Source organism: Atractosteus spatula, chromosome 12 (genome assembly GCF_055471065.1).
Source record: "Atractosteus spatula isolate fAtrSpa1 chromosome 12, fAtrSpa1.hap1, whole genome shotgun sequence".
In the NCBI taxonomy this organism is placed as follows: domain Eukaryota; kingdom Metazoa; phylum Chordata; class Actinopteri; order Semionotiformes; family Lepisosteidae; genus Atractosteus; species Atractosteus spatula.
In genome coordinates this window covers 16,476,641-16,503,663 of record NC_142717.1, presented here as the reverse complement: position 1 = coordinate 16,503,663, position 27,023 = coordinate 16,476,641, and the positions used below count along the sequence as shown (strand labels likewise).

Genomic DNA, 27,023 nt, shown 5'->3' with positions numbered 1-27,023 from the left:
ACAACACAAAGAGGGTATTTTATTCTTTTCTGTACACTAGAATTGTGTGTGTATTGTCTAAGTTTCAGTTTCTACTTCTGCGATATAGATCTGTGTCAAATATAATCATTGAACCCTAGCCAACAGCTAATTACAAACTCAAAGCATTGTTTTGGTGAGAATGGAGAGCCTTTATTTGAACTGGGCTACAATATTAAAAATATGTGATGAATATGGAGTTGTACTCACATGCAGAACAGCAGGTTGCACAACACATAAGGGAGGTTTTATGGACATACTGTACTGAGAGATTACAATGGTAATCTGCATTAGTATGAAATGCACAGGAAAAAGCAGTGTTTAATTCTAGAAAAAGGAAGGAAAACCAACTTTAATATTGTAGAGCCTTCTTTGGGTGTGTCCTGGCTGTCCTCTGATGTACAGTTTCATTTTACTTTAATAATTTTACATTATGTAATTAACCTCTACTTGTTTCTAAAGGGTACACTGCACAACATTGTTGCCTTTCCTTTTTAAATAGCCATCAAATGTTAGGAGTGTTCTGAATACGTCCCTTGAAACAGTCAGTCCTGGTCCTGGAGCATCCCTATGCTTGCTGTTTTTTCTTCTAACTGGGCCATTAATCATCAGTGCTATTTGGTGGCTATAATGGATCTGCTGGCCTTACAAATATCTCAAAGTTCAATCTTTCTGATGATTGCAGCTCACAGAACTTGATACGGTTACTCATTAACTTGCCTAAGGTAAGATCTTTCTCTTATTTCTGACTGAACATCTCTTAATAGATGAAGTTTATTCTTAATTGATGAAGAACAAACACAGGTAGGAGTGATACTGTATCAGCTCCCACAGTGAGTCAGTGTTTCTTAAATTCATTGGTTTAATTTTGTTAATTTAATTAAGCTTAAATTCAGTTGGTTCTATTTCACCTAACACCTCAATGAAGACAGTCCTGAAATTCACTAATTAGCACTGAATCCATATCAGTTACAGAGGGCATTTGAAATTAAGAATAGACCTTAAATAGAAAATAGAAATAAATTGGCCTATAGCTAACAATTCTGCAGGAGAGAATAAATAAGCCATGTGGTTTTAGTCATTTTAAAAATAATCAACAGATGAATTACCTTCAGCAGTTAGCACTGGTAAGGGCCCAGGTGGAACAAAAACCACCAGAAACAGGGGTACTGCAGAACTAAGGACCAATGCCCTAAAGAACTGGAACATTAGCCTGTCTATAAAGTGCTGAACCTCAGTTTTCACAAGTGTGACTATAACATTGACTATAACTACTCAAAAGCTATTTTTTTAAAGAAATGCAAGAAAAATGAATGGCCTAATACAGATAATTAATGAATTTCCTTGAACCATTTTTTGAAGAGCAGTCTGCATTTTGTTATTAAGCTAATTTTGGATAATTAAAAAAATCACATTACTGAAAAGGCAAACATTTGCTTCTCCATCTCAGACTTGAATATTTTTATAGGACAGATAGTGTTTGCTTTCCTCTTGTTGTTGGTACTGATTGTAATACAAAGTCTTCTTCTAAGCCACAGGACTGAATGGTAATATAATTGTCAGGTGAACTCACAGGTACAGACATCTGTTCACTGATTAGCGCTTGGCTGCATATACCATTTGTTTACCAAATGTGTTAGCAGTGTAAAGACAAACAATCCACTCATTCTGCTTAGACAGAAGGGGAAAAACAAGATTATTATTGTTATTTACTTTAAGCTTGCATTAGATTGTAAATTGGGTGAGGCTTTTAATATGAGCTACTGGGGACTGATTTGATTATTCAATTATCATCAATTATCAAGTAAAAACTTCTAGAAGGATTTGGCTGAGTAGAAACCTCCTTGTATAAGTTTCCTAAGTTTAATTTAGTTTCCACTGTGACTCCAAATTTATAGTGCATGCATTAAAAATGGTAATAGGTAGCCTGAAGTGATATTATATTAGTCTGTGTATTTTTAATGAACCTTCTGTTTGAATCCTATCCTTTAGCCTTTGCCGTATCCCTCTGCAACAAGTTCCCTGCTGTCTCCGTTGAGGGTCTGCATAGCCACATCTGCGTGAACTGAACTAGATATTGCCTTGGAGATTAGGGCCTTCATCTGTATGAACCAAATGACTGAGCTGGGTTCACCTAATGACAGCTTGCCAATGGTATAATGAAGCAAGGCCTCTAGATTTGGCTCGAGCTCTGGCAGGCTGCCTAATGACAGCAAACCCTTCTTGAAGTTTACTTTTGATCTGCTAGAGTCAACAGCAGCTTCTCAGCGGTTTCAACAGATGGGCCCTTAAATTTATCAAATAAAGAATTGGCCTCTCCACATACTTTTAATTAATATTGGCTCTTTTAACATGACAGAGTACTTAATTAAAAAAGCACTTACTGTACAAATCCAGCAGGCGCTAGTGGAAATGAAAGGGCTCTGCTTGTGAGCTCCTGAAAAGATACTGTAGGGATCATTCCCCGTAGGGTGTTGAGGAAGCATAATTTTTCTTGTCATTGCCATATATTAAATGTGATAAGCTACAGTATAAGTGCTATTCTTTTAAAAAAAAAACTTTTTTGAAACAGAGCAGTAGTATGTTTGCTTCTGTAAATTTGATTTCTCCTGTACATTAAATCAAACCACTGGCAGTGAAAATTCTGGAAGAATGATCAAAGTAAGGGAATGATTAATTGTCTAATTTCAGTGATTTTAATATGCTACCCATGCTTTTCATTTAAAGTAAGAGAAATATATGGTCACATTAAGTCCAGACTCCCTACCTCTCTGGACGCAGTTTGCGTATCGTCCCAACTGGTCTACCGATGATGCCGTATCCCTCGCCCTTCACCTTGCCCTGTCCCACCCAGATAAGAGAGACACTTGTGTAAGAATGCTGTTCATTGACTTCAGTTCAGCATTCAACACAATCATTCCCCAGAAACTGAGAAAAATTGAACTGGCTGAATCTCAACGCCTCCCTCTGCAACTGGATTTTGGACTTTTTGACCGAGAGACCTCACACAGTCCAGATTGGAAACAACATCTCTAGTACCACGATACTGAACACTGGAACTCCCCAGGGCTGTGTGCTCAGCCCAGTCCTGTTCACGCTGATGACTCATGACTGCTAAGAGAGAGAGATCACTTTATTAGCCATATACAATTTCTTGCATTAGGAATTTGTCTTTTTGCAAACCCCAGCTTGCTCTCCATGAGACACACAGGCACACAGATGGGGAGAGAAAAGCTCAAGGTCAGAGCATTATACTGTGCCCCTGGAGCCATTGAGGTTAAGGGCCTTGCTCAGGGGCGCAACAGAGTAGGATTCCTCTGCCAGCTGCGGGATTCGAACCGGCAGCCTTCCAGCCACAGGCGCAGATCCTTAGCCACAGTGCCATTGCTCTGCTCCTAAGCTCAGTGCAAATTACATCATCAAGTTTGCTGATGACACGACAGTGTTGGGCCTCATTAGTAACAAGGATGAGGCACCATATATAGAGGAGGTGGATAATAATTATAATAATTGCTTACACTTATATAGCGCTTTTCTGGACAATCCACTCAAAGCGCTTTACAGGTAATGGGGACTCCCCTCCACCACCACCACCAATGTGCAGCACCCACCTGGAACACTCACCACACATCAGCTATCAGTGGGGAGGAGAGCAGGTTAATGAAGCCAATTCATAGAGGGGGATTATTAGGAGGCCATGATTAGTAAGGGCCAATGGGAAATTTGGCCAGGATGCCGGGGTTACATCCCTACTCTTTTTGAGAAACACCCTGGGATTTTTAATGACCACAGAGAGTCAGGACCTCAGTTTTACATCTCATCCGAAGGACGGCGCCTGTTTACAGTATAGTGTCCCCGTCACTGTACTGGGGCATTAGGACCCACATAGACCACAGGGTGAGCGCCCCCTGCTGGCCCCACTAACACCTCTTCCAGCAGCAACCTTAGTTTTTCCCAGGAGGTCTCCCATCCAGGTACTGACCAGGCTCACACCTGCTGAGCTTCAGTGGGCTGCCAGTTGTGAGTTGCAGGGTGATATGGCTGCTGGCCGAAGCAACTAGTGGACTGGTGCTTAAACAACAATCTGTCTCTGAATGTAGATAAGACAAAAGAGATAATTGACTTCAGGAGGGCCCGCACTGATCACTCCCCCCCCAGCTACATATCAACGGCTCCCCTGTGGAGACAGCTAGAAGTACTAAGTTTCTTTGTGTACATATCACAGATGACCTTACTTGAACCATCAACACCACCTCCCTAGCTAAAAAAGCACAACAACATCTCCACTTCCTGCGGCGACTGAGAAGGGCAAATCTTCTCCCCCATCAATACTATCCACGTTCTATAGTGGTACCATCGAGAGCATCTTAACAATCTGCATCAGTTTGGTTTGGAAATTGCAAGGTCTCAGTCCCTGCAACAAATTATAAGTATGGCAGGAAACATCATTGGAGCCTTCCTTCCACCCATTCAGGACATATACCACAAACGCTGCACGCACAAAGCCTCCAGTATTGTGGACGATCCCTCCCACCCCTCCTGCAACCTCTTTGCCCTCCTACCATCTGGTAAAAGCTATCGCAGTATACTGGCTAGCTCCATCAGACTCCGTAACAGCTTTTTTGCACAGGCTGTCAGACTCCTCAACACACTGGTACTTACTGCACATACTCCAAATCTGGAAACTTAGTTCTTTTTTGCCTAATGTCAGGCATATTGTCTGATGTATTGTTTGCACAATTCTTAGCACAATCATGTAAAGTAAATTGCACAATGCACATTGTACTTTATGTACCCTGTACCCTGTCAGAATTGTCTATGTCTACATTGTCTTAGCATTGTCTTGTCTTGTCTGTATTAGCACCACATTGCACTCTATGTACCCTGAACCCTGTCAGAAATGCCTACTGTATGTCTACATTGTCTATAGCAGGGGTGCCAAACCAGTCGATCAATCGCAACAAATAAAAAAAAATAAATGGGCTATTTGACTACTTTTTTTGATAGCCTAAAAATTTATTCAGATCTGTGCATGGTAATGTCATACATTTTACTGCCCTTGTGTGTGTTTAACCATTTTGAATGGTTATAAAAGTCTCTTCCCTGAGTGCTGGCTGACACTGAAAAAAAGGCTACAGGAGCTCCATAAATAAAGAGTGTTGTGAGTGCTACCCAAGAACGTTCTCTTGTTTATTGCCTCACGAACCCCACATTCGCTACAGTGCATAGTGGAGCAAAACAGACTGGCCGTGACAAATTCGTAAAAAAAAAAATTTTAAGTTTCATTGCCTATTTGATAGTTGTAGTGTTTGAGTGAAAATTATGAAGCCCGAAAACTTACCGGTACCACAAGGAATGGGAGCGTGATTATTTTTTTGTACTTTTGCATTCAAATCTGCAATGCTAGCGTCTACGCGAAAAAGGGAAAAATAGAACATTTCAAAACTGCACACAAAATGTATGATGTGGACTTTGCCTCTAAAAGTGAGTTACGGACAAGAAAAGTGTAAAAATTAAAATCTCAACTAGCAGCAACTAAAACAAGATGGAAAGCGGTAGTAATAAAAAAAAAGCGTTTGCTGACGCTGCTGACTTGCTGTTGGAGATTTCAAAAACAAACATTTTTGGTGAGGTTCAGACAGCCGTAGCCTGAAATCAAAGAGTTTCTCAAGTTGTCTAAACATGGTGAATATGCCCAATTAGAGGATGACCAGTGGCTTCTGGATTTAGCATTCCTCACAGACTTGACTGAACTGCTGAATGTGGAGCTGCAGGGACACAATAAAAATGTCATTAACAAGATGAACAGTGTCAACACGTTAAAGTGTTCTCAAGTAAGCTTCTCAGTGCCAATGCTCACATTAAGGTAGGACATTCCTTTTTCTAAAATGGGGAACGTTACTTGTTCACTGTAGGACGAGTCACTTGCTTTTATTTGCTGTCATTTTAGTGATGGGTATCGTTGTTGTACTGATGTGTCCACAGTCTGTTTTCCCTATATCAGAGCTTCATATTCACACTGGTAGATTGTGCTGGACTGGCAAATAAAAAAGTAGATCTTACATTAAAAAAAGTTGGGAGCCCCAGGTCTATAGCATTGTCTTGTCTTGTCTGTATTCGCACTGTAGACCTGGAGAACGATATCTCGCTCCTCTGTATACTTGTATATGGCTGGAATGACAAATAAACTTGAACTTTAAAGAGGGTATCCATGCCCTCTTTTCCTCTGGTCCCTTTAGTCCAGTCATTGGCTGTGACTCTCACTGCCCAGTTGGTTATGGGATGCTAAAATCAAGTAATACTGAGATAAGCATGGAGTCCTCAGCTTGACTCCCAACACTTGTGGGTTCCTTAGTAGATGTCTAACAGTTTTAATTGCTGTCAATGAGAAATATATCAGTAACTGCTGTGATCTCTGTCTAAATTCTACACTTTTCACCAAACCGAGTAAGAAAACTTTAGGCTATATTGTGAAACTGCAAATTCAAATCAAAACAGTTATGTTCAATTTATACATTTCTGTAACAGGATAGCTGTGTTGCTTGGTTCACACATGCAGATGTGGGCACTTACTCCAGTGCATAAATTTGCTCTAATTAATCAGCCCATTGACCCTCTCTAAACAACACAATAGTGCACACTCCCTTCACGACAGCTGCCTTGTTACAGTTGCATGGGTAAGACTTCATTCCTGTAATGCTTTAAAGGGATTCTCATAGTTAATATAACTGAATTTCGTCTTGATTAAAGAAGACTGTGTGCTTGTATGTATATATGTATTTAAAATTTGGAAAGGTATTTACAGTCAAATAAGAGAACTACTGTATTTCACAATGAAATGACAATAGGAAACTAAAGGGTTTACACAAAGCAGAATAGAGGTCTAGAACATATTACCCTACTGGGTTGTTGAAGTAAGATTTCCATTTCAAGTAATGGCCGGATTAGATGCTTGAACCAATAAAATACTAGCACCAAAATGAGCAGAGATGGAATGAATTGATTCCATAAATCATCACAAGGCCTGTGAAGATGCTGATCATGCAGGAATTCATATTGCAATTGGCAACAACAAAAATGGATTTAAAAAGTCAGGCTTTTCCATTTGATTTAGGATAATATTATGTTTATTTTACAAATATTCATAAATATTTCATGATGAAATTTCAGCAATTGCAGAAACTGAAGAAAATGACTGTGCTTTGCAGTGCTTGTTGGGAACCATGAAGTGCCCTGTGTTCTGCACTCAAAGTTCAAAGTTTTTGGTTCTCCTAGTCATTTGTTTTTAACCTTGATTTTGTCCTCTCTATCTAGTGCTGGCAAGAGACTGTGACACAGGCCAAAACTCTGAGATCTCCTTCTTCATCCAGAGCAATGATTTTGACATCACACCCCAGGGAGTCATTAGCTCCAGGCAGCAGCTGGACTATGAGCGTGTAAATCACATGTATGAGTTTGTGGTGATGGCTGTGGACAAGGGCTACCCTTCCAGAACTGGCACTGCGTCCGTGCGAATCCGAATGGCCAATGTTAATGATGAGGCTCCTGTCTTCTCCCAAGCTGTGTATGGAAGCTTATTTTTCTCTTTAACCAGGGCTGAAATTAATTAAAGTAGTAAAATGACTGTTGATGTATTATGTATATGTTAGCTTTTATTTTATAGGTATTATACAGTATCTAAAACTATGAGAATGGAAAAAGTCAATAAAATAAAAATAGCAAATCTCCAATATAATATATTGATATTGGTCATTGCATTTTGCTAAAACTGTTAAGTACTGTTAAGTATATATTTTTTATTATTCTCTTCCTGACCACTATGAATTCTGATAATTTATAGTTAATTTATAGTTACCCATTTTCAGTGCAAATGAGTGTATGTCCTTGAGGCAGCTGTGTATCTTATGTTCATTGCAGCTCCTAGGAAAAATAATTTCTTCAAATCTTGGAGAAAGCTTGAAGTGCCTGCTGCCTGTACACATTTCTTTTCATTTAATTTCTTTAGTAGCTGTGAGCAATGTAGACATCAGCCTCATGGACACACCCTGTCCACCCCTGAAGCACTACCTTCAATTTGACACCTTGACAGTCATAACTGTTGATTAGGGGTGTGTACAGTTCTTGTATTCAAAGCACTGGCCTGTTTTAGCTTTGATTCCAAAGTTCTTTTAAGGAAGCAAGGAAAAAGGCCTGAGGTTACTATCTTTGATGGCAATGCACAAACTTTAAATTTCAGGACCCATATAAAATGACTCTTTCTCTTTGTGACAGCTACAAGTCTTTCCTTTCTGAGGATGCTGGTCCTGATACTCTAGTGGCCATTGTCCACGCCAAGGACCCTGATGGAGATGCTGTGACATATGCTATCACAGGGGGCAACGAGGACAGCAACTTTGAGCTGGACAGTCAGAAAGGTGGGCAGAGACAATAGTGTGGCTCAGCTGCTATCTTTTCCTTTCCAAGAAACACAGGTCAAATTACTTTACAAAAAGATGAATCAATTTGAAATGTCTGTTAAAAACTAAAATGTAATTATTCTCCATTCTCAACATAGTCCTGTTTTTAGTAAAGCATTGTCAGTGGGCTCTGTCTTTATATAAAAACAAACACCCCGGTGCTTTTTTAGCACTGTTGTAGTCCAACTCTCATACTTGCAAATGTTGACTTTTCCACAGTCATTATATTTGTCTGAGATCTCTGGTTATCGTTTGTTTACAAGTGCCTTTGCCTGAAAGGAGGAAATGCTGTCTGATGTTAAGCTCCTCTTCCTTATCACATGGTTGCACTGCTTCTCCAAGATTTAGTTTATTACAGGCCAACTAAACAGATGGCCCCTGGCTTCCTCACTGTTAAATTGTGAAAAGTTGTCACTTCAAAGAGTTAGCAGCTTTTTTATTTATTTATGTGATTATATATTTATTTTTTGTACATATTGCAAAGGGAAATACATCAAAGTCCAACAGCATAGTCTGGTGTTGTACTACATTGTAAAGAATGTTGAACAAAGACAAATGTTTTCCTTTCATAGCAAAGTATTTTTTATACATTTGTATATACAGTCATTTTTTTTCTGTGCCACTCTGCTGATCTGTGAGTGATAATTAGAAGCATGCATTTAAAGAAAGACTAAAGGAATTATGTCCAGAAGCAAAATGTATCACAAGAAAGAGTTCCTGTGAAAGCTGTAAAATATTTTTAAAGGCTGACTTTTTTCACAGGTTTAAAATCATTTGTTAAATTAATTGCGTTAAGGACACATTATCAGTTTGATTATAAATCAAATGTTTTCTTAATTTAAATATTTTATAATCTCAAGTGGAGGACCTCATTCATAAAGATTAATTAACTCAATCTTCTGAAAAAAAGAAAGACTTTTTACTGTAAGTTAACAGTGCTTTTTTCTGCTTGTAAGTCTTGAATTAGCCTGAAAGATTTGTGACATCTACTGTAGCATCTTCATAGTAAAACATAATTTTTATTACAGCTTAATTGTTTTTTTGTTAGGGAAAACACAGGTGTAGATTTAATGTGATGTTAAATGCTTTAGGAATCTGTACCTTAGTTCTTAAACTCACTAATTACCAAAAACAGCTTTTATCCTGTGAGGAATGTATAAAAGGTAAGCATCTTAGTCCCTCGTGGAGGAAAATAAGTTTTGTAGGTCAAAGAGTAATACTTCAACAAAATGTAGTGAAGAACATCAAAGAAAGAGAGATTGAGGGATGGGAGTTACAAAGTTTAAATGGAGTGTAATGATCTAAAATAACACGGTCATCTGATGGAGGCCTTTATCTTGCTGAGGATGACAATGGCTGTTACCAGAACAGAAAGTCAGGTGGTTTTGGAACACCATACTGATATTTCTGAAACACAGTGACTTTCCTAACATGCTCCTTTAGGGATTATCAAATTGCGTAAGAGTCCCTCACCTAGACTCAGAGGACCCCAGTATATCTTGAACATCACAGCCACAGATGACAATTCTGCAGGAGGACCCCAGACGCTTAGCAGCTCAGCCCAGGTCATTGTGGGGATCAATGACATCAACAACAACAAACCAGTCTTTGAGGAGGTGAGACTCGGTAATCCATGGTGACACGGTAAAGTTGTGAAAAAGTGTTGAACATGTTATGAATACCCTCTGTATAAAACAGTATGAGTTTATGATAAATTACTTTAATCATAAAGTTTCATGAATAACATATGATGAGGTTAAGGGGTGAAACTGTAAATTTTGTTTCCTCTTTAGAGAGGACATTGCAGATATAAGTCTGCCTCTGCCTTTGTAACTAATGATGGCAGAAATAAAGAGCAGCCCATCCATATGTAAAATGCAATCAAGAGCTGGATTTTACTACAGCACAGTGTCAAACACAATTCCTGAAAGTTTCCAAATGCCTTTTTCTGTTGATCCAATGAGCTCTCAGTGACTTAATTGCTTGTTTGATGAGTGACATGATTTAAACACTTCTCCAAGGCCATTAGAATGCAAATACCAGGAAAGACCTGACTTCATATTTATCCCTACCTGTTTGACACAAAGGTCCCATTGGAAGGGCATCTGATCGGCTGAATGAGTAAAGGCACTCATGCAAACACAGACTGGGCTCTGTGATCATATGCTCATTTGCTTGAGCCTCGGTCATGTCACTCGCAGACTGACTTGGATTACATTAACAGTGGCATACAATTGGCTGAGCGCCACCCAGGGTAAAGCAAAATCAGTCATGACTTTAGTCTTGGCTTTCAGCGACACAGCAACACAGTGACCTTGGTAGCCTCCCATCTCAAGGGGCAGAGAGAGCTGTTGGCTGTTCCTCAGTTCCACCGAATGAAGATATCTAGTCTATAGTATGTCAGATTAAAGAGTAACAGGGCTCTCATGACAATTGTCACAAGTCTTAAGGGATCTGCAGAATAATTTAAACTCCCAGAGTGAAGACAGAAGGCACCTTTTTTTAAAAGATATCTCAGAAAGTATGTCTGAAGCAGAATGTAGACATTTATGTTCATTTCACAATCTAATATCTCTGTTTCCTTGCCTTTTAGTGTCATACATACAGTGTAAATGCCTTTGTCCAGGAGAACCAACCTCCAGGAACCTTTGTGCTGAGGGTGGAAGCCTATGATGCAGACACAGGAGTGAATGGAGAGGTCAAGTATGGAATAATGCACCGAGATGGAACCACCTCAGGATTTGTCATCAATCCAGATACAGGTAATGGATCTCCTTCCACAAAGGATGTCAGCAACTTGTCAGCACATGGATCTTTAAAATTTTGTTGGAAATATTTCCATGTTTTGTCCCAGAGTCAGGTCATGTAAATTAAGATTTCACTCAGAAATTATTACATCAGATTTCTAAAAAACAGGCACATTTGCTTATGGTATCAAACATTACCATAGTCTGTATCCAGCGGTACTAAAAGTACAAACACAATCATACAGTGATGAACATCCTGATTCTTTAAGGAAATTGGAACTTAAATTTCATCAAGTTGAATGGATTTCTGTAATAAAACCTGTATAAAAAGTGCAACACATATTTGCCTTTGTACTTTTTTCCAAAAAGGATAGAAGACACATAAAAGATAAAATGTACTAAGTCAGAGTACATATAGTTCATTTTCTAGATGCTGTATTTTCAGTAATTCTATGGTTTATGTCAATCTTGACAAATCTTCAGGAAAAAAATCTCACAGAATGCTTTGTGAGTATACTATAAACCATGAAGACTGTTAAGGTTTCCTTTTGAAGTTTGTACATTGATCCATCTCTATACTTTTTTTTCTTATCTAGCCCAAAATATTACAAAAGAACTAAGGAAATATAGAGGTTCTGGTTGCATGTAGCACGTTTACATGGAAGGTGAAATGAGTTTGTCAAGATGCAAATCACAACTAATCACAGATTTGTGTCTCTCCTAAATAAACTGGATCAGAAATGATAAAACTTGTCCTAAACTACAGTGTGATTTGTTTTTGCTGTTTGTGTGCAATGGTACAGGAGACATCAGCACTGCCATGAGCTTTGATCGGGAGAAGCAAAAGGAATACACGCTCTCAGTGACAGCCACGGACATGGCTCAGGAGCCTCTCATTGGGATCTGCCAAATAACTGTCATGATTGCTGACGAGAACGATAATGACCCAAAGTTTGAAAACAGCCGCTACCAGTGTACGTACAGAGGAAGATGTGCTATTTGCTGTTTTAGTGAATCACATGATTTTTCAAGTTGGAAGCAGTATTATAATTATTCTTCTTTCACGAGAGATCAGGTGATTAGTCAAAAGACAGTCCTAGTAAAGCTGCATAAAGTCCACTAAAGGTTGGTCTATGATTTATTGCACTGGAATTTCAACTCTGGTTCAGAAATCAGCTTAATTTGCTGTAGTTAATGTACATAGAAAATTAATTTAATTTGAGCATCTTAGCTATAATTTAGCATACCTACATAAAAGTATACAAAATGCATTCTGTGGTGGTATCCTTTATGTGCTTTGGTATTTTTTTCAAAGGCCCCAAAAGATGGTTGTTCAAAGTTGACCAGCTTAATGTTTTTCACATCCTTTACCTAAAGAAAATTATAAAGCATATACTGTACAGAAGACAAAATAAACTTCTACAAAATAAACTAGCTATGAAAATGTCCTAAATTGTGTTGCTTCTAAAGTAAGGCCTAGAGCATCTGGGTGTTACATTCGTTGCACAACAGATTTGATGTGACAAGCAAATGTGGTTTAGCAACGTAAAACATATAGTCCCAATACTTCCTTTGATGCTGCAGGCTGAATAAAGGAGTAAAAACTGGAAAGTTTATATTAGGCTATCCCAGGAGAATATGTGCTTTGGTTAAATATTTAAATATCTACCTTTTACTCTAAATGAAATAGTATGGGGAGGACTTTATTGCCTATACAGCTCATAAATGCACCCACAGCTTTAAAGTTTAATTTGATAATTCTGTTTTACTTAGAGTTCACTAAGGTATTGGCATACTTTTTCATTCAGTGTTTTACTCAATACAGACCTTTTTCTATAAAGTTGATTTAAATTTATAATACATTTCTTTAAAACTGTTGTTTAATGATGAAGGAAAATTCTTCTATATTGTGATTTACTTTCAGGCTCCCCTATTTGGTTTGTTGTATTCAGGTACTTAGATTCATCTTTCAAACCCTTAAATGTTTTTTTTTCCTAAAGAAAGTAATTTGCAACTAAAGAACTAAAATTCACCACTTATGATCATTTTCTTCTTCAGTATTTTACATGTATCCCCTTTTCTGCAGTATAACATACAAATTATAGGCATCAATGTTAAGTTTGCACTTCAATTCAATTCAAGAGCCCATGCAACATAATGTTCTACCAGTTGAATAGCTGCACCATCTTGACAGTTTGTGGGCTTATTAACACCATGAAGTGTTATGCCATTGAGGCGTAAAGGTCTGTTTTTTGCAACCTACTTATTTCAGAACAGAAAGTGCTCTTTGTTCTTTTTTTCTTCCATGTTGCACTTAAAGATGTTTTTGTAGCCCATCTTTCTTTTTCTTTCATAAACATAAAATAATGCTCATTTTACCTTCATTCTCACATTTGTGGTGTACCAGCCCTATTCTGTAATCAGCTATCACTATTTTGAAATGTCCTTGCCACCGCATGTATTCCCAGCTTGAATTTTTTTTCTTGTTTTTATCTTTATGTGTCTCACAGATTTGCCTGTAAACTTTTCTCTCTTAACAGTTGGAGTAGCATGAATTATCTGTGTTTAACTCAGTATACTCAGTATACTATTTTATTGTTTTATTTTCTTTAAAGCCTGAACATTTAACTTAAGGATATAATATGTTAACAGTACTTCTTTGGAAGTCTGGTTCTAAAACAATAAATGCTTTTTTAGAACCAACTCTTGGTTTCAGTTGGATGCATTATTGGTGATCCTAATGAGTTGTGCTTTCTCAGATTTCCTGCGCGAGGACACTCCTGTGGGGACAAGTTTCTTGCGAGCCGCAGCCCACGATGATGACCAGGGGCCCAATGCTGCTATCACCTACTCCCTGTCTCACCAGCAGCCTGCCTACTTACACATTAACCCAAACACTGGCTGGATTTATGTCAATCATCCCATCTCCCAGGTTGGTGGAAGCCCTATGAAATATGTTACACACACACCAACTTAGTCTTGGTCAGTGTGTTGCTGTGACAGTGTTATCTAACGGTTTAGTTTTTTTGTCATTGAATAGTATTAAAAAAACACCTGAAGTTACCATTATACTTGATAATGTGTACTTGAAGCCATACTCTATGTCAGTATGAACCTGTAAAACGTTAAATTAATTAGTTACTTAATACGTTTTTGTTTCCATTTGGAGCTGAATTTGAGTACAGATATACTGTAAGTATTTTTTCTGGTATTCAACTAAATTAATTTTATGCATTAATCATCAGACACTACCACGATATTTTTCAACTTTTAAATTGGAATGTTAAATATATTGGAATTGCCCTTGGACAGGACACCCAGGTGTCTTCCATTGGAATACAAAAACAGAGGCAGTCCTTGTATCACCATATGGTTAAAAAATGCACAACAATTTGAAGGGTCTCACATCATTATCTGACATTAGTACAAGTAGGTAGCTGCGTCAGCATGTGTAGACTTCAGGCATAAGGCATAAGTAAAGGTTTATTCAATGCTGAAAAGAGAAGAAAAGAAACACAACATTTCACCTGTGGAGCCTTTTTCAAATGTGACACCCGAATAAAACTTTGTTTGTTCCTGATTATCTGACATTAACGGACAACTGCAAAAGCACTACAAGGGTTGGATAAAACAGTATTTTATTATGGTTTTCTTAGCTTTTGACAAAACAGTGACTCCAAGTGATTGCCAAGGTATTTTTGTCAGCCCACAGTTGTGTTAATGACAGACTCTCCACTCCTCCAGTCATCCATCTCTCCTGTTAGTTACTGTGAAGCTTGCAGTTTCTAAAAAATAATTGACTATACGTGGTGGCTGTAAGGAAGGTGAATATCTTAAAAGTCATCATTCTTCCTGTGCGGTACAGGGCTGTGTCCCAATGTGCATACTTGTCGTCTTGTGCCCTTCGTATGCCTGTTCCTGCTCAGGTCTGCAAGGGCTTAGAGTGTCATATATATATATTTGTGATGAACAAGGGTACTCACGAGCCCCCCCCCCAATGCGCCATCGGAGCGCACTCAGCTGGAGAATTATCCCCACTTCCTCGGGAAATGGTGATGTTTCATGTTGTAGCCTATCAAAGCAGAGAAAAGTTGCCATGGAGAATAAAATATTAATGCGTTAGTAAAATTACACTTTTAAAACTTACAATAATTTATGTAAAAACAAAATTTAATTACATTGCTTTATATTCATACTGTATGTATTCTATGTACAAATTGCTGACATTTCGTCATCCCATTTCGACTGATGGATATTCGTTTACCTCCGATGTATTTTGTACAGGGAAAGCCAAAGTATTTAATAATACAAAGCTTTGAGGTATTGCCTGGTTTACCTTTTTGAGTATACTTTAACCACTTTGAATCAGTCATGTTTAAAGTGAATGAATGCGTAATGTTCCTCGTACTGTCGTTTTTGTATTGGGTCAGACGAAATGAAATGTATTTAATAATACAACGTTTTGAACAAACCGAGAGCAGTATTGCCAAGTTTTCCTTAGTTCGCCCGATTTGAATCCAGTCTATGTAACATGGATCAACACGATATGTGACTACTGGTATGCAGGGACAGACTGTCATGACCACTAACCGGCCCAGACCAACTCCGAAGAGGTCTAATCAGTCCCAGCAGCTGGGGGATAATTACAAACGCCGCCGCACGTGTTAATTCTCTTCAGACGTCTTACCGTGCGGCAGGCTGCATTATTTAAGCCGCCCTTACCCGCATAACACTGCTCGGTATTGAGTTCTCCACCTGTGGCTCTACCTAGCGTTACTTTCCCTTTGCTTTATCGGATTTTCTGACCTCTTCGTTTTGCCTTCGGACTTTGCTTCTCGTCTCGCCCCGTGGATTGTTTACTACCCGTAACTATTTTCTGGTATCGACCCTGTTGCTCTTGTTCCGACCTCGAACCTGTCTCTCGTTCTGGATTGTTCGCCACCAGTGCCTTTTACGGATCTCGACCTACCTTTCGCCTTCAGATACGACCCAGCTCCTGGATAGCTCTGTCCGCCTACTCACCGCCCCAGGAATCCGGCATCTGCATCGGATCCTTTTTTCATCGCAACCCAGTCTCGTTACAGAATACCGAGCCACAGTATGGATCCCGTGGATGCGCAAGCTCTTCGCTCCCTCCTCCATCAGCACTCCCAAGCTCTATCTCAGTTACAGCAGTCTGTTCAACTTCTTACCAATCACGTTGCCTGGCTTTCGTCCCCCCCGGTGCCCCCGGCACCTTCAACAGCTCCTCCTGCAGTTTCTTCCGCACAAGCCGCGGCCCGCCCACCCCCCCTTCAACCTTACCGTTTGTTCTTCCTGAAAAATATGACGGTAATCCTTCTGGTTGCAGTGGCTTCATTACTCAATGTTACCTCTCTTTTCATCTGCATCCGGAGCGTTTTCCTACATCACATGAACAGATTGGTTTTGCGTTCTCCCTGTTGACAGGCAAGGCTTTAGACTGGGCTTCCGTTTTTTTTACCAGAGCCGATTCACAACCTATGGATTTCAACGGCTTTGCGGAGCGTCTTCAGGCACGTTTTTCGCAGAACAGTCTGGACTTGGTTCACCTTCGGCTCTCGGCTATTCAACAGGGTGATAGACCTCTACAGGATTATGTGGAGGAATTTCAGTCTCTTGCCACGGAGTCCGCCTGGAACCCAGAGGCGCTTGTTTGCCTTTTCTGTAAGGGTTTGTCAGAGGAGTTGAAGGATCACTTGGTGTTCATGCCAATCAACTCTCATTCCCTGGAAGCAGCAATCTCCCAGGTCCTGGAATTGGACACCCGCATCAGAATCCGGAAAGCAGACAGACCCACTGGAAGCAGACATGGCCCTCCCGAGGCATCGCTTCCTGCTTTGCCAGCTCTGCCACATGCTCCTCTTTCCCTTCAAGAAAAGGAAAGGCGCCGCCGAGAGGGACGATGTTTGTACTGTGCTTCTCCTAACCATCGGCTTGCCACTTGTCCGTCAAGACCACCGTCTGCACCTCGTGCTCTACCGCAGCTTTCAGCTAAGGTCAGCAGTGCTGTTTTTTCCCCTGCCTCTTCGGGCACTCTGTTTCCGGCGGAATTGTCTTGGTCTGATACTCATCTTCCCCTGTCGATTTTTGTTGATTCAGGTGCAGAAGGATCATTCATAGACGCTTCCTTCGTCCACCGATGGAATATCCCCGTGGTCTCTGTGTCACCCCCTGTCAGCATTCTAGCCTTAGATGGTTCTCCACTCACCCCTGCTCAGGTTTCTCTGCAAACCATCCCGCTCTCTCTCAGGGTTGGGGCCACTCATACTGAAGATATTTCATTTCTTCTCCTGGACTCGCCTGCCTACCCGCTGATCCTGGGCCTTCCCTGGCTCAGGAAACACGACCCTCACATCTCCTGGGCCAAGAATGAGATCATTGCCTGGAGTCACGCTTGCCATGCCAATTGTTGTCGTCTCCCTGTTAAGGTCTCCGCCGCTATCCTCCCTGTGGATGCTCCACCTTCCATTCCACCTCAATACGTTCACCTGAAACAGGCATTCGATAAACAACAGGCTCTCTTGCTTCCCCCTCATCGAACTTACGACTGTGCCATCGATCTATTGCCAGGATCACTCCCCCCCAAGGGTCGCATTTACCCTTTAACCCAGAAGGAGAATCAGGCCTTACAAGACTACATTAAGGAAGCCCTGGACTCAGGTTTTATTCGCCCCTCCTCTTCTCCTGCCTGTGCTGGTTTCTTTTTTATTGAAAAGAAGGATGGTTCGTTGCGCCCATGCATTGACTACAGAGGGTTGAACTCCATCACAATTAAACATCGCTACCCTCTGCCTCTAATTCCAGCGGCTTTGGAGTCCTTACGTGGAGCCACCATCTTTTCAAAACTGGATTTACGTGGGGCTTATAATCTTATCAGGATTCGGGAGGGGGATGAATGGAAGACGGCCTTTATGACTACGCATGGGCACTATGAATACCAAGTCATGCCCTTTGGCCTTGTCAATGCTCCGGCTGTCTTCCAGTCTTTTATGAATGATATTTTTAGGGACATTATTGGTAGCTTTGTCCTGGTATATCTCGATGACATTTTGATTTTTTCTGCCGACCCTCAGGATCATGTCCGCCATGTACAGGAGGTCTTGTCAAGATTGATTGACAATAGGCTCTATGCTAAGCTGGAAAAATGTGTGTTCCATGTCTCCAAGATCCATTTCCTCGGTTACAGTATCTCTCCTCTGGGTGTGGCAATGGACTCATCTAAGGTAGCAGCCATTAATGACTGGCCAGTCCCGCGCAATCTAAAGCAGATCCAGCGTTTTCTGGGTTTTGCTAACTTTTATAGGCGGTTCATTAGGAATTTTAGTTCAGTTGTTGCACCCATCTCTGCTCTAACTCGCAACCGACCTGGCCGAGGTAAGTGGAACCCAGAGGCGGACAAGGCATTCCTACGCTTAAAGCACCTCTTCAGCACTGCTCCTCTTCTCCGTCACCCGGATCCCTCCCGGCCCTTTGTAGTGGAAGTGGATGCCTCTGCCTATGGGGTTGGGGCAGTCCTCTCCCAGCGTCAGGAAGAAGGACAGGTTCTACATCCATGTGCCTTCTTCTCCAAGAAGCTCTCTCCTGCCGAAGTGAATTATGACGTGGGTAATCGCGAGCTCCTTGCAATCAAGCTGGCCCTTGAGGAATGGAGGCACTGGCTGGAGGGGGCTCAGCATCCTTTCGTTATAATCACGGACCACAAGAACTTGGCCTACATTCAATCGGCTAAACGCCTCAATTCTCGTCAAGCTCGCTGGTCTTTGTTCTTCTCGCGCTTCAACTTCATGATCACCTATACCCCTGGATCTAAGAATGGTAGGGCGGATGCACTTTCCCGGCTTCACGACCCCCCGGATCTGGATTATGCACCCGAACCAATAATTTCAACTGACCGTGTCGTGGCAGCAGTTCGTTGCTCGATTGAGGATCAAGTCAGGCGGGCCCTGGACAAGACTACCATCCCTCTCCGTTGCCCCGTGGACAAATTATTTGTGGTGGATAATTTACGTTCGGCGGTTTTACAGTGGAGTCATGACTCACGGTTCGCAGGCCACCCTGGGGTCAAACGTACTTTGGATCTCCTGAGTAAGGACTTCTGGTGGCCTACCATGAGGGCGGATGTAGCAGAATATATTCGAGCATGTCCTACCTGTGCCAGAACCAAGACCCCGCGTGCCAGGAAGATGGGTCTCTTGCACCCCCTCCCGGTCCCCTACCGCCCTTGGTCTCACATAGGGGTGGATTTCATCACGGATCTCCCCAGCAGTCAAGGTAATACGGTTATCATGGTGGTCTCTGATCGATTTTCCAAATCAGCCCATTTTGTTCCGCTTCCAGCCTTACCCACAGCCCAGGAGATGGCAATGTTGTTCGTCCAGCACATATTTCGTCTACATGGTTTGCCCAAGGATGTGGTCTCAGACAGAGGTCCCCAGTTTGTCTCGGCCTTTTGGAAAGCTTTTTGTCAAGCCCTGGGCACTCATGTGTCCTTAACGTCGGGATATCACCCTGAAGCCAACGGGCAGGTGGAGAGAACTAATCAAACGCTCCTGGCTTTCCTTAGAGCCTTCACTTCATCTTCCCAAGATGATTGGTCATCTTTACTTCCTTGGGCAGAGTACGCTCATAACTCCCTTACATCCTCCTCCACAGGCCTCTCTCCCTTCCTTTGCTCCTTAGGCTACCAACCTTCCCTCATCTCTGACGCCCCTCTGGTTACGACAATTCCTTCTCTGAGACAGTACTTCTCGAAGTTAAGGAGGCTCTGGAAGGTGGCTAGAACATCTCTTCTCAAGTCAACTCAGCGCCAGGCCGCTTTTGCCAACAGACGTCGTAGACCTGCCCCTCGGTTCAGGAAGGGTCAGTTCGTCTGGCTGGCCACCAAGAATTTACCCTTGCGCCTATCCTCCAAGAAGCTAGGTCCCAAGTATATAGGTCCTTTCCGGATCCTCTCTCGAATTACACCGGTCACCTACCGACTAGCGCTCCCCCCCACTTTCAGAATCCATTCTGCCTTCCACGTCTCTCTGTTGAAACCATTTCACCGTTCACCCCTGGTGGCCCCTCCTGCTCGTCCACCACCTCCTCGTACTATTCAGGGGCGTCCGGCGTATACAGTTAATAAGATCCTGGATTCAAGATGGCACCGTAATACCATGCAGTATCTTGTGGATTGGGAAGGGTATGGACCGGAGGACAGATCTTGGGTTCCGGAGGGGGATATTCTCGACCCAGCTCTCATCACCAACTTTCATCGCAATTTTCCCCAGCGACCATCTCGGGCGTCGGGAGCCGCCCGTGAAGGGGGGGGTACTGTCATGACCACTAACCGGCCCAGACCAACTCCGAAGAGGTCTAATCAGTCCCAGCAGCTGGGGGATAATTACAAACGCCGCCGCACGTGTTAATTCTCTTCAGACGTCTTACCGTGCGGCAGGCTGCATTATTTAAGCCGCCCTTACCCGCATAACACTGCTCGGTATTGAGTTCTCCACCTGTGGCTCTACCTAGCGTTACTTTCCCTTTGCTTTATCGGATTTTCTGACCTCTTCGTTTTGCCTTCGGACTTTGCTTCTCGTCTCGCCCCGTGGATTGTTTACTACCCGTAACTATTTTCTGGTATCGACCCTGTTGCTCTTGTTCCGACCTCGAACCTGTCTCTCGTTCTGGATTGTTCGCCACCAGTGCCTTTTTTTACGGATCTCGACCTACCTTTCGCCTTCAGATACGACCCAGCTCCTGGATAGCTCTGTCCGCCTACTCACCGCCCCAGGAATCCGGCATCTGCATCGGATCCTTTTTTCATCGCAACCCAGTCTCGTTACACAGACGAGATGGCATTTTCTTAAAGTAAACTGCGAGCGGAGAATTAAAAATTATTTAAACAAATCTCTGCTGACCAGCACTTGGGCACTGCAGCAGCAACAACAGAAAATATTTTGACCGTGCGACAGTGTCCCATTACTCTTATACCGGTGCCCCTGGAATGCTTGCGCGCTTACCACAGTTGTGCATCGTCACAGAAGACCGGACTTGAAGGAAGTGCTTCGGGCGCAGTGTGACTGGGATACAGCCTACTGTAGATGTCATGCCGTAGCTGAGAGCAAAGTCATAAACAAGCAGTAATTCCACATTGCTTAAGTAAATAATAAAAAAATAATTGGTGATTCCAAGTTTTGAAAAAAATTAAATGTCAATGAAGACTTGCTCTCATATCAATTGAGAACTTGCACAGAGGTCAAAGCGCATGTGAGAAACTCAAGGTGGTAAAAATAAAGTAAAAATAGTTTTTTTTATTTATTGAGAGTAATGAAAGTCGTGTGCAACTGAAAATAAACACTGAAAAATGAAGGTTTATTAAGTTATTTATTGATGCTGGTCTTATATTTGCAGAAATGTTGGTTTATTTTTTGGCACAAATAACATTTTTGCTATTTGGTAGCTCAGTGCAGGTTGTCTGAAACTCAAGAGCCATGGTTTGACCTAAAATCACTTCCTATCACACCTACAATGTGGGACAAGGAAGTGGACCGTGATCTTAAGATCTTGACAGCTCTGTGGCTTTGTTGCATTAACAAGGGAGCTACAGTAAATGGGGTAGGGTGATTGCCAACCATCTAGATCAAATGAGAGCCACCTGGGAATGTTCTACTGCACGATCAGGTGTTGTACAACCATATTACATTTATTCACCGTTGCTGATCTACAATGAAAAGGTTGAGCTGCCAGTTGCTTGATAAGTTTCAGTTGAACTTGTGCCTGGACTGAAATGTTTATGCATATTTCATATCCAACAACTTTTAGCTTTTAAGTTGTCTTCCCCTGAATGATTATTACCGTTTCAGACAAAGCCTGAGGCAGATAGACAGGGAAGCTACAGTATTCTGTTAATTTGTGCTACAGTATGTGTCTACTTTACCCCTACTTTAAATAGTGTACTTATCTCAATATACAGTAGGTCATTTAAATGGGTCCAGGTCTGAGACTTGTTTTTACAAGTGCTACCTACTGTATTACTGCCACACTTTTGTCAGATAAAATCATGTTTTGAACTCCATGGCATGTCAGGGGAAGTTATCTACAGCTGCTCCCAGATGTTGTCTGTTCAGGTTCATTCTTGTAAAATATCTTGCTGCTTGACCCGAATAATGCAAAATTTTGGAAATTTTTATTCGTGGCTTCACTTTAGAATTGTTTTTTGTTAATGTTTATTTAGTGTATTAATGGTAATGATCTATGATAAGAAGGAAAACATTGAAACACAATGTGCATTCACTCACCACACCTGTGAAGCCATGGCAGCAGCACATGATTTGGCTGGGGGTGGAGTTCAAAAATAAGTCCTGACCTGTTAAATATGTTTGGTTGATAATTTACACATTTGCTTAATTTATTGACTTACTCTCATATTTTAAAGAGGAATCGTGGTAGTCAAGTGATTAAAACGTATTCATCAGTATCTAGTTAATTTTTGCAGATGACTTGCCTTTATTTTGAACAATTACTCAACCTGCTTGTGTGTTGCTGTTTGGGTTAATTGTAAATATCACTCTTCGGTAGCAGTTTACCTTTTGTGAAACGCTCTGCATTTGATCTACTACTACTAATTATTATTTGGTAGTTGTGAAGTGAGCAGGATTAAACTTTAAGAAGATTCAAGATTATAAAATGTAAAATTTTAAAATGAAAAATGGATTTAAAATGAAAATGTTTTTTGATTCATTTACTTTTTATCAATAACAGTTTGAGGTTATTGTAGATACAGGAAGAACTCTTCACGTGAGACAGATCAGAGATAAAGCAGTTTCACTCTTTCTTCTCCACAAGACCTCACGGATAAGTCAGCAGATCATCGCCAAGGATGGAGGAAATAGAAGCAGCTCTGTGGACCTGACAGTGATCATCACTAATGTGCACAACCAGCCACCTCAGTGGGAGCAGGACCAGTATTGGGTCACTATTCCAGAAAACACTGTGCGGGACACAAAGATAGTGGTAAGGGTATAAAGACTTTCCTGTTGTTATTACTAATGTGCACAATCACTTAATTGTGAATAACTTTATCAAAAGCCTTATGTGAATCTGAATTTGTTTTGCTCTGGTTGTATCCATTTGTACTGTTGCTTCTTCAAACAACTCTCACGTGCCAGTTAAGCAAGACATAGTTTCTCTAAATCCATACTGACTATCCTTGAGAATCTTATTACCATTCAGTTAAGTTATTATTATTATTTCCATAACCTTATATGCATCGTACTGTATTTAGAAGTAAGACCTACTGTATAGACCTACAGGGTCTATAATAATCAGTCTTACACAATGTTTTTTATGGACATTTCTCCAGCCAATGATTATTACTTGTGTCTTAAGCGACTGCTAGAGGAATTTTGCTAATAACATATGAATAACATGCTCAAGGTCCAAGAGTTTTGTTCATTTTGTATGCCTGTATTACCTGAAACACTTCTGCCTCTTCTATTACTTAATATAGAACTGTGTCTTTCCTCAGAAATAGACAATTTATCGCTTGCTTCCTTAGTGAACACCTGACTGAAACATTCTTTTAATACATTAACCAATCCCTTCATCTTCTATATATCTCCCATTATTTCTCCATCCTTTCCTCATTTTTTTTACTGTTGTCATATTTAAAAAAAAACTTTATTCTTTTCTCTCTCTTGCTTGGCCATTTATATACATGGTCTTGCAATGCTCTGTACCTTTCTTTAATTGTGCATTTTGTAGCGAACACATCTAAAATGAAACTAAACCTTCATTGGCTTTAATTGAATTGTGTTTCTCTCATCATTGGCAGACCATTGTAGCTTTAATTTTTTGCTCAGCCTGAATGACTGGCACCTTTCCAAGGCCTGGAGCAGTGAAGGAATCTAATGAAAAGAATAGCACTACTTGAAGGGGAGTTTACAGGCTGAGCCACCACCTTCATACTGTATTTACTTTCATTTATATTGTTGCCTACCTTTTGCTAATGTTGGGTGGGACATTGTATAATTGCATAAATAACACATATTTACACCTAATTGTTATGCTTTGGTGGGTTGGTGGTGTGGTGGTCCAGTGTTTGTGCCTCACAGATTTTGGATTCGTCTGTTATGTACTGTAGCACCTTCTGTGTGTAGTTTGCATGTTCTTCATGTGTCTGTAGGTTTTCTTCAAGTGCTCTTTTTTCGTCCTACTTTCTGAAGACAGCCTAGACTAGGTTCATTTGTGTCTCTGAATTGTCACATTGTTTATGCCCCTGTGATGGACGTGGAAACTGCATCCTATTCTGTATTGTGCATTTGTACCTTCTATTGTAGGCTTCTGGCATAGGTTCTAGGTTGCACCCCATACCAGGAATAATTACTGTTTGACTTTATGCAACCATCCATAAAGTTGGCTTTTTTAGTAAGCCTGAAGTAAACTGCTCCCAAAAAGAAACTGAATGTATAAACATAACATTGATTATTGTAAGTCATACATTTTGTGAGCTGTAGCTACATATTTCTCATGAAAACTGGTGTCTAAGAAAATCATAAGACTCATTGCACAACCATAAATTCATATTAAGAATGTATCTGTCCCATACACAGTAATGGCATAGTTAATCTGCACAATTAATCTGCAATCTGCATAAAATGCAGTTAAGCTTTCAATATATTTGAACAACCTGTTCCAAAATGCTTTAAACTGTTTCACTGTTATAAAACACTATCAATGCATGTCTCAGACTATTATAATTTCAATGATAGTACACATTCAGGAAGTCCAGTGTAACAATGCTGCCACAAAAAATATTTTAGATGGATTAAGATCATGCACATAAGAACATGAGAAACATTACAATGGGAGGAGGCCATTCAGTCCATCTAGCCCATTTGGTAGTTAGCTAATTAATGCAGAACACTGTGCGATGCTGTAATATGCACTTTGCTGTGTATTTTACACCTTGAAAAATAACATGTTATCGTTCCATGTACAGTTACCTTTTAGAAGCACTGTGGAAAGTGGAAACCAAGTTGATACTTTAGTTTTGTTTTTGCTAATGTATAATATTTTACACTTGCGAATTACAGTAAATGCCAGACTTTCAATGCTATATTTCTTAATTCATTAAGGGATGAAGCCCCACATAACCATACATCTGTCTTGTAATCCGCTCCCCCTTCGGGACCACCTTCTATAGATGTTTTAGTTTTCTTGCAGATTATATACAGTAATCACACTACTTTTAAACTCGTGCTTGAGTTTAATTTTTCAGCATTTTGAATTGCGAGTTTTCAGGTAAAATATTTCATGTTTACAAGCACAGCTGGGTTTGTGTAAAATGTTGTAATGTGAGGGGTGAGTAATTTGCTTACATTAATTAGCTGAAAACAAAGCAATCTGTTTTCATTTACTCTGCTGGTCAGTTTACATCATGTGAGCACAGTGCTTCCACCTTAAACCAATACTTGGAAAAACAGCTCAAAATAGTGAAGATGTGGATTATATTTTTAATACTTTGTTACACATTGACAAGAAGTGAAGGGCAGATTAAATTATATATGACATTAAGACGCTGTAATATTTTGCCCTCACATCAGTTAAATAAAATACTCTGAGCTTAATAATGGTCTCACATTGATCTGGCCTGTGCTTTCAAAAGATCTTTAATTACGATATTCATTTCTCACAGCTTATTGTACATCTCATTATTTGTTGTAGGTTAATTGAAGCAGGTAATAAATTTGCCCAAGTCCACAGATTTACCATATACCATTTCTTCAAGCCTGGTCTGTATCAGATTCTTTCAAAGCACTCAAATGTTTAAAATATCATACTTAAATATACATTTCATCATGGCCTACAGCTGAGCAGTGCCAACAAGCTGTAATTACTATTGTAGATTGTTCTTTAAATATAGAAGTGTTAATATGATCTCCTAATTACATTGTTAACAATTAGATGCAGATGCAACAGTCTGCATATAAATGAGGTCTTCTCAGAATATGAGGAACTCTTCTGTCACGATCGTAAACCCCTCCTCTTAAGGAAGCTCCAGCCCTTCCTTGTTCAGTACTCATTCCCTGCACCTGCCTCTGGTTCCTGCCCCCCGTCCTATAAAAGCGGGGTGCTCACTCTGTTCCGGGCTCTGCATTGGTTTCCGTACCAGGCGAGTCCTGGACCTGGAAGCGCCTGGTCCCGTCAAAGTTTTAAAGTTCCTGTTCTTGCTGGTTCCGATCCGGTTCCTGTTTTAATTCTGTTTGTCTTGGATGGACCGCCCGGTTCTGGATTTTGCCTTCTCTTGGATTCCCCATTGGACTCAGTTTTGGACAGTTTCCCTTGGCCACACCTTCCCCGAACACCAGCGCACAATGGACATGCCCCTTGTTTTCATTCCTGATCCCTGCATGCCTTTTTCCCCGTGTTTTCCTCACTCTACCCCACATAATGTCATCTACATAGGGTCCGGAAAGAACGCCTCTGTGACATGTTCATAATTTAGAAAGAATTTACTGTTGTTCCATCAGCACAATTACAGGGTGTCCTTCCAGTGTTTAAATGATTTATTAAGTTGTATGGTGGTTGAAGGATGATAAAGATAATCTTTTTCTTTATGAAGTGTATCACAGTGTTTCTACTCTCCCAGTCATATGGTTCTTCCATAGACAGGTTAATAGCAAAATTCATGACATCTCATCTCTTCTTGTTTGCTTAGACTACAAAGGAAGTATTGTATTATCTGCCAAATTTTAAATTGAATCCCACCTTAACTTCTACCCTTTGTTGTCCTGGGTGG

At 40.7% G+C, this 27,023-nt stretch overlaps 1 protein-coding gene across 1 annotated transcript in view; it reads left to right on the top strand.

The window, feature by feature from the left end:
- Positions 1-27,023, top strand: part of LOC148822727 (neural-cadherin) — a 179,432-nt gene that overhangs the window by 75,613 nt on the left and 76,796 nt on the right. Inside the window, exons 6-12 of the mRNA XM_088928869.1 lie at positions 7,333-7,582; positions 8,290-8,432; positions 9,918-10,090; positions 11,068-11,236; positions 12,025-12,195; positions 13,981-14,153; positions 23,069-23,236. Coding sequence (XP_088784995.1) covers positions 7,333-7,582; positions 8,290-8,432; positions 9,918-10,090; positions 11,068-11,236; positions 12,025-12,195; positions 13,981-14,153; positions 23,069-23,236 — 1,247 coding nt within the window. The remainder of the gene's footprint in view (positions 1-7,332; positions 7,583-8,289; positions 8,433-9,917; positions 10,091-11,067; positions 11,237-12,024; positions 12,196-13,980; positions 14,154-23,068; positions 23,237-27,023) is intronic.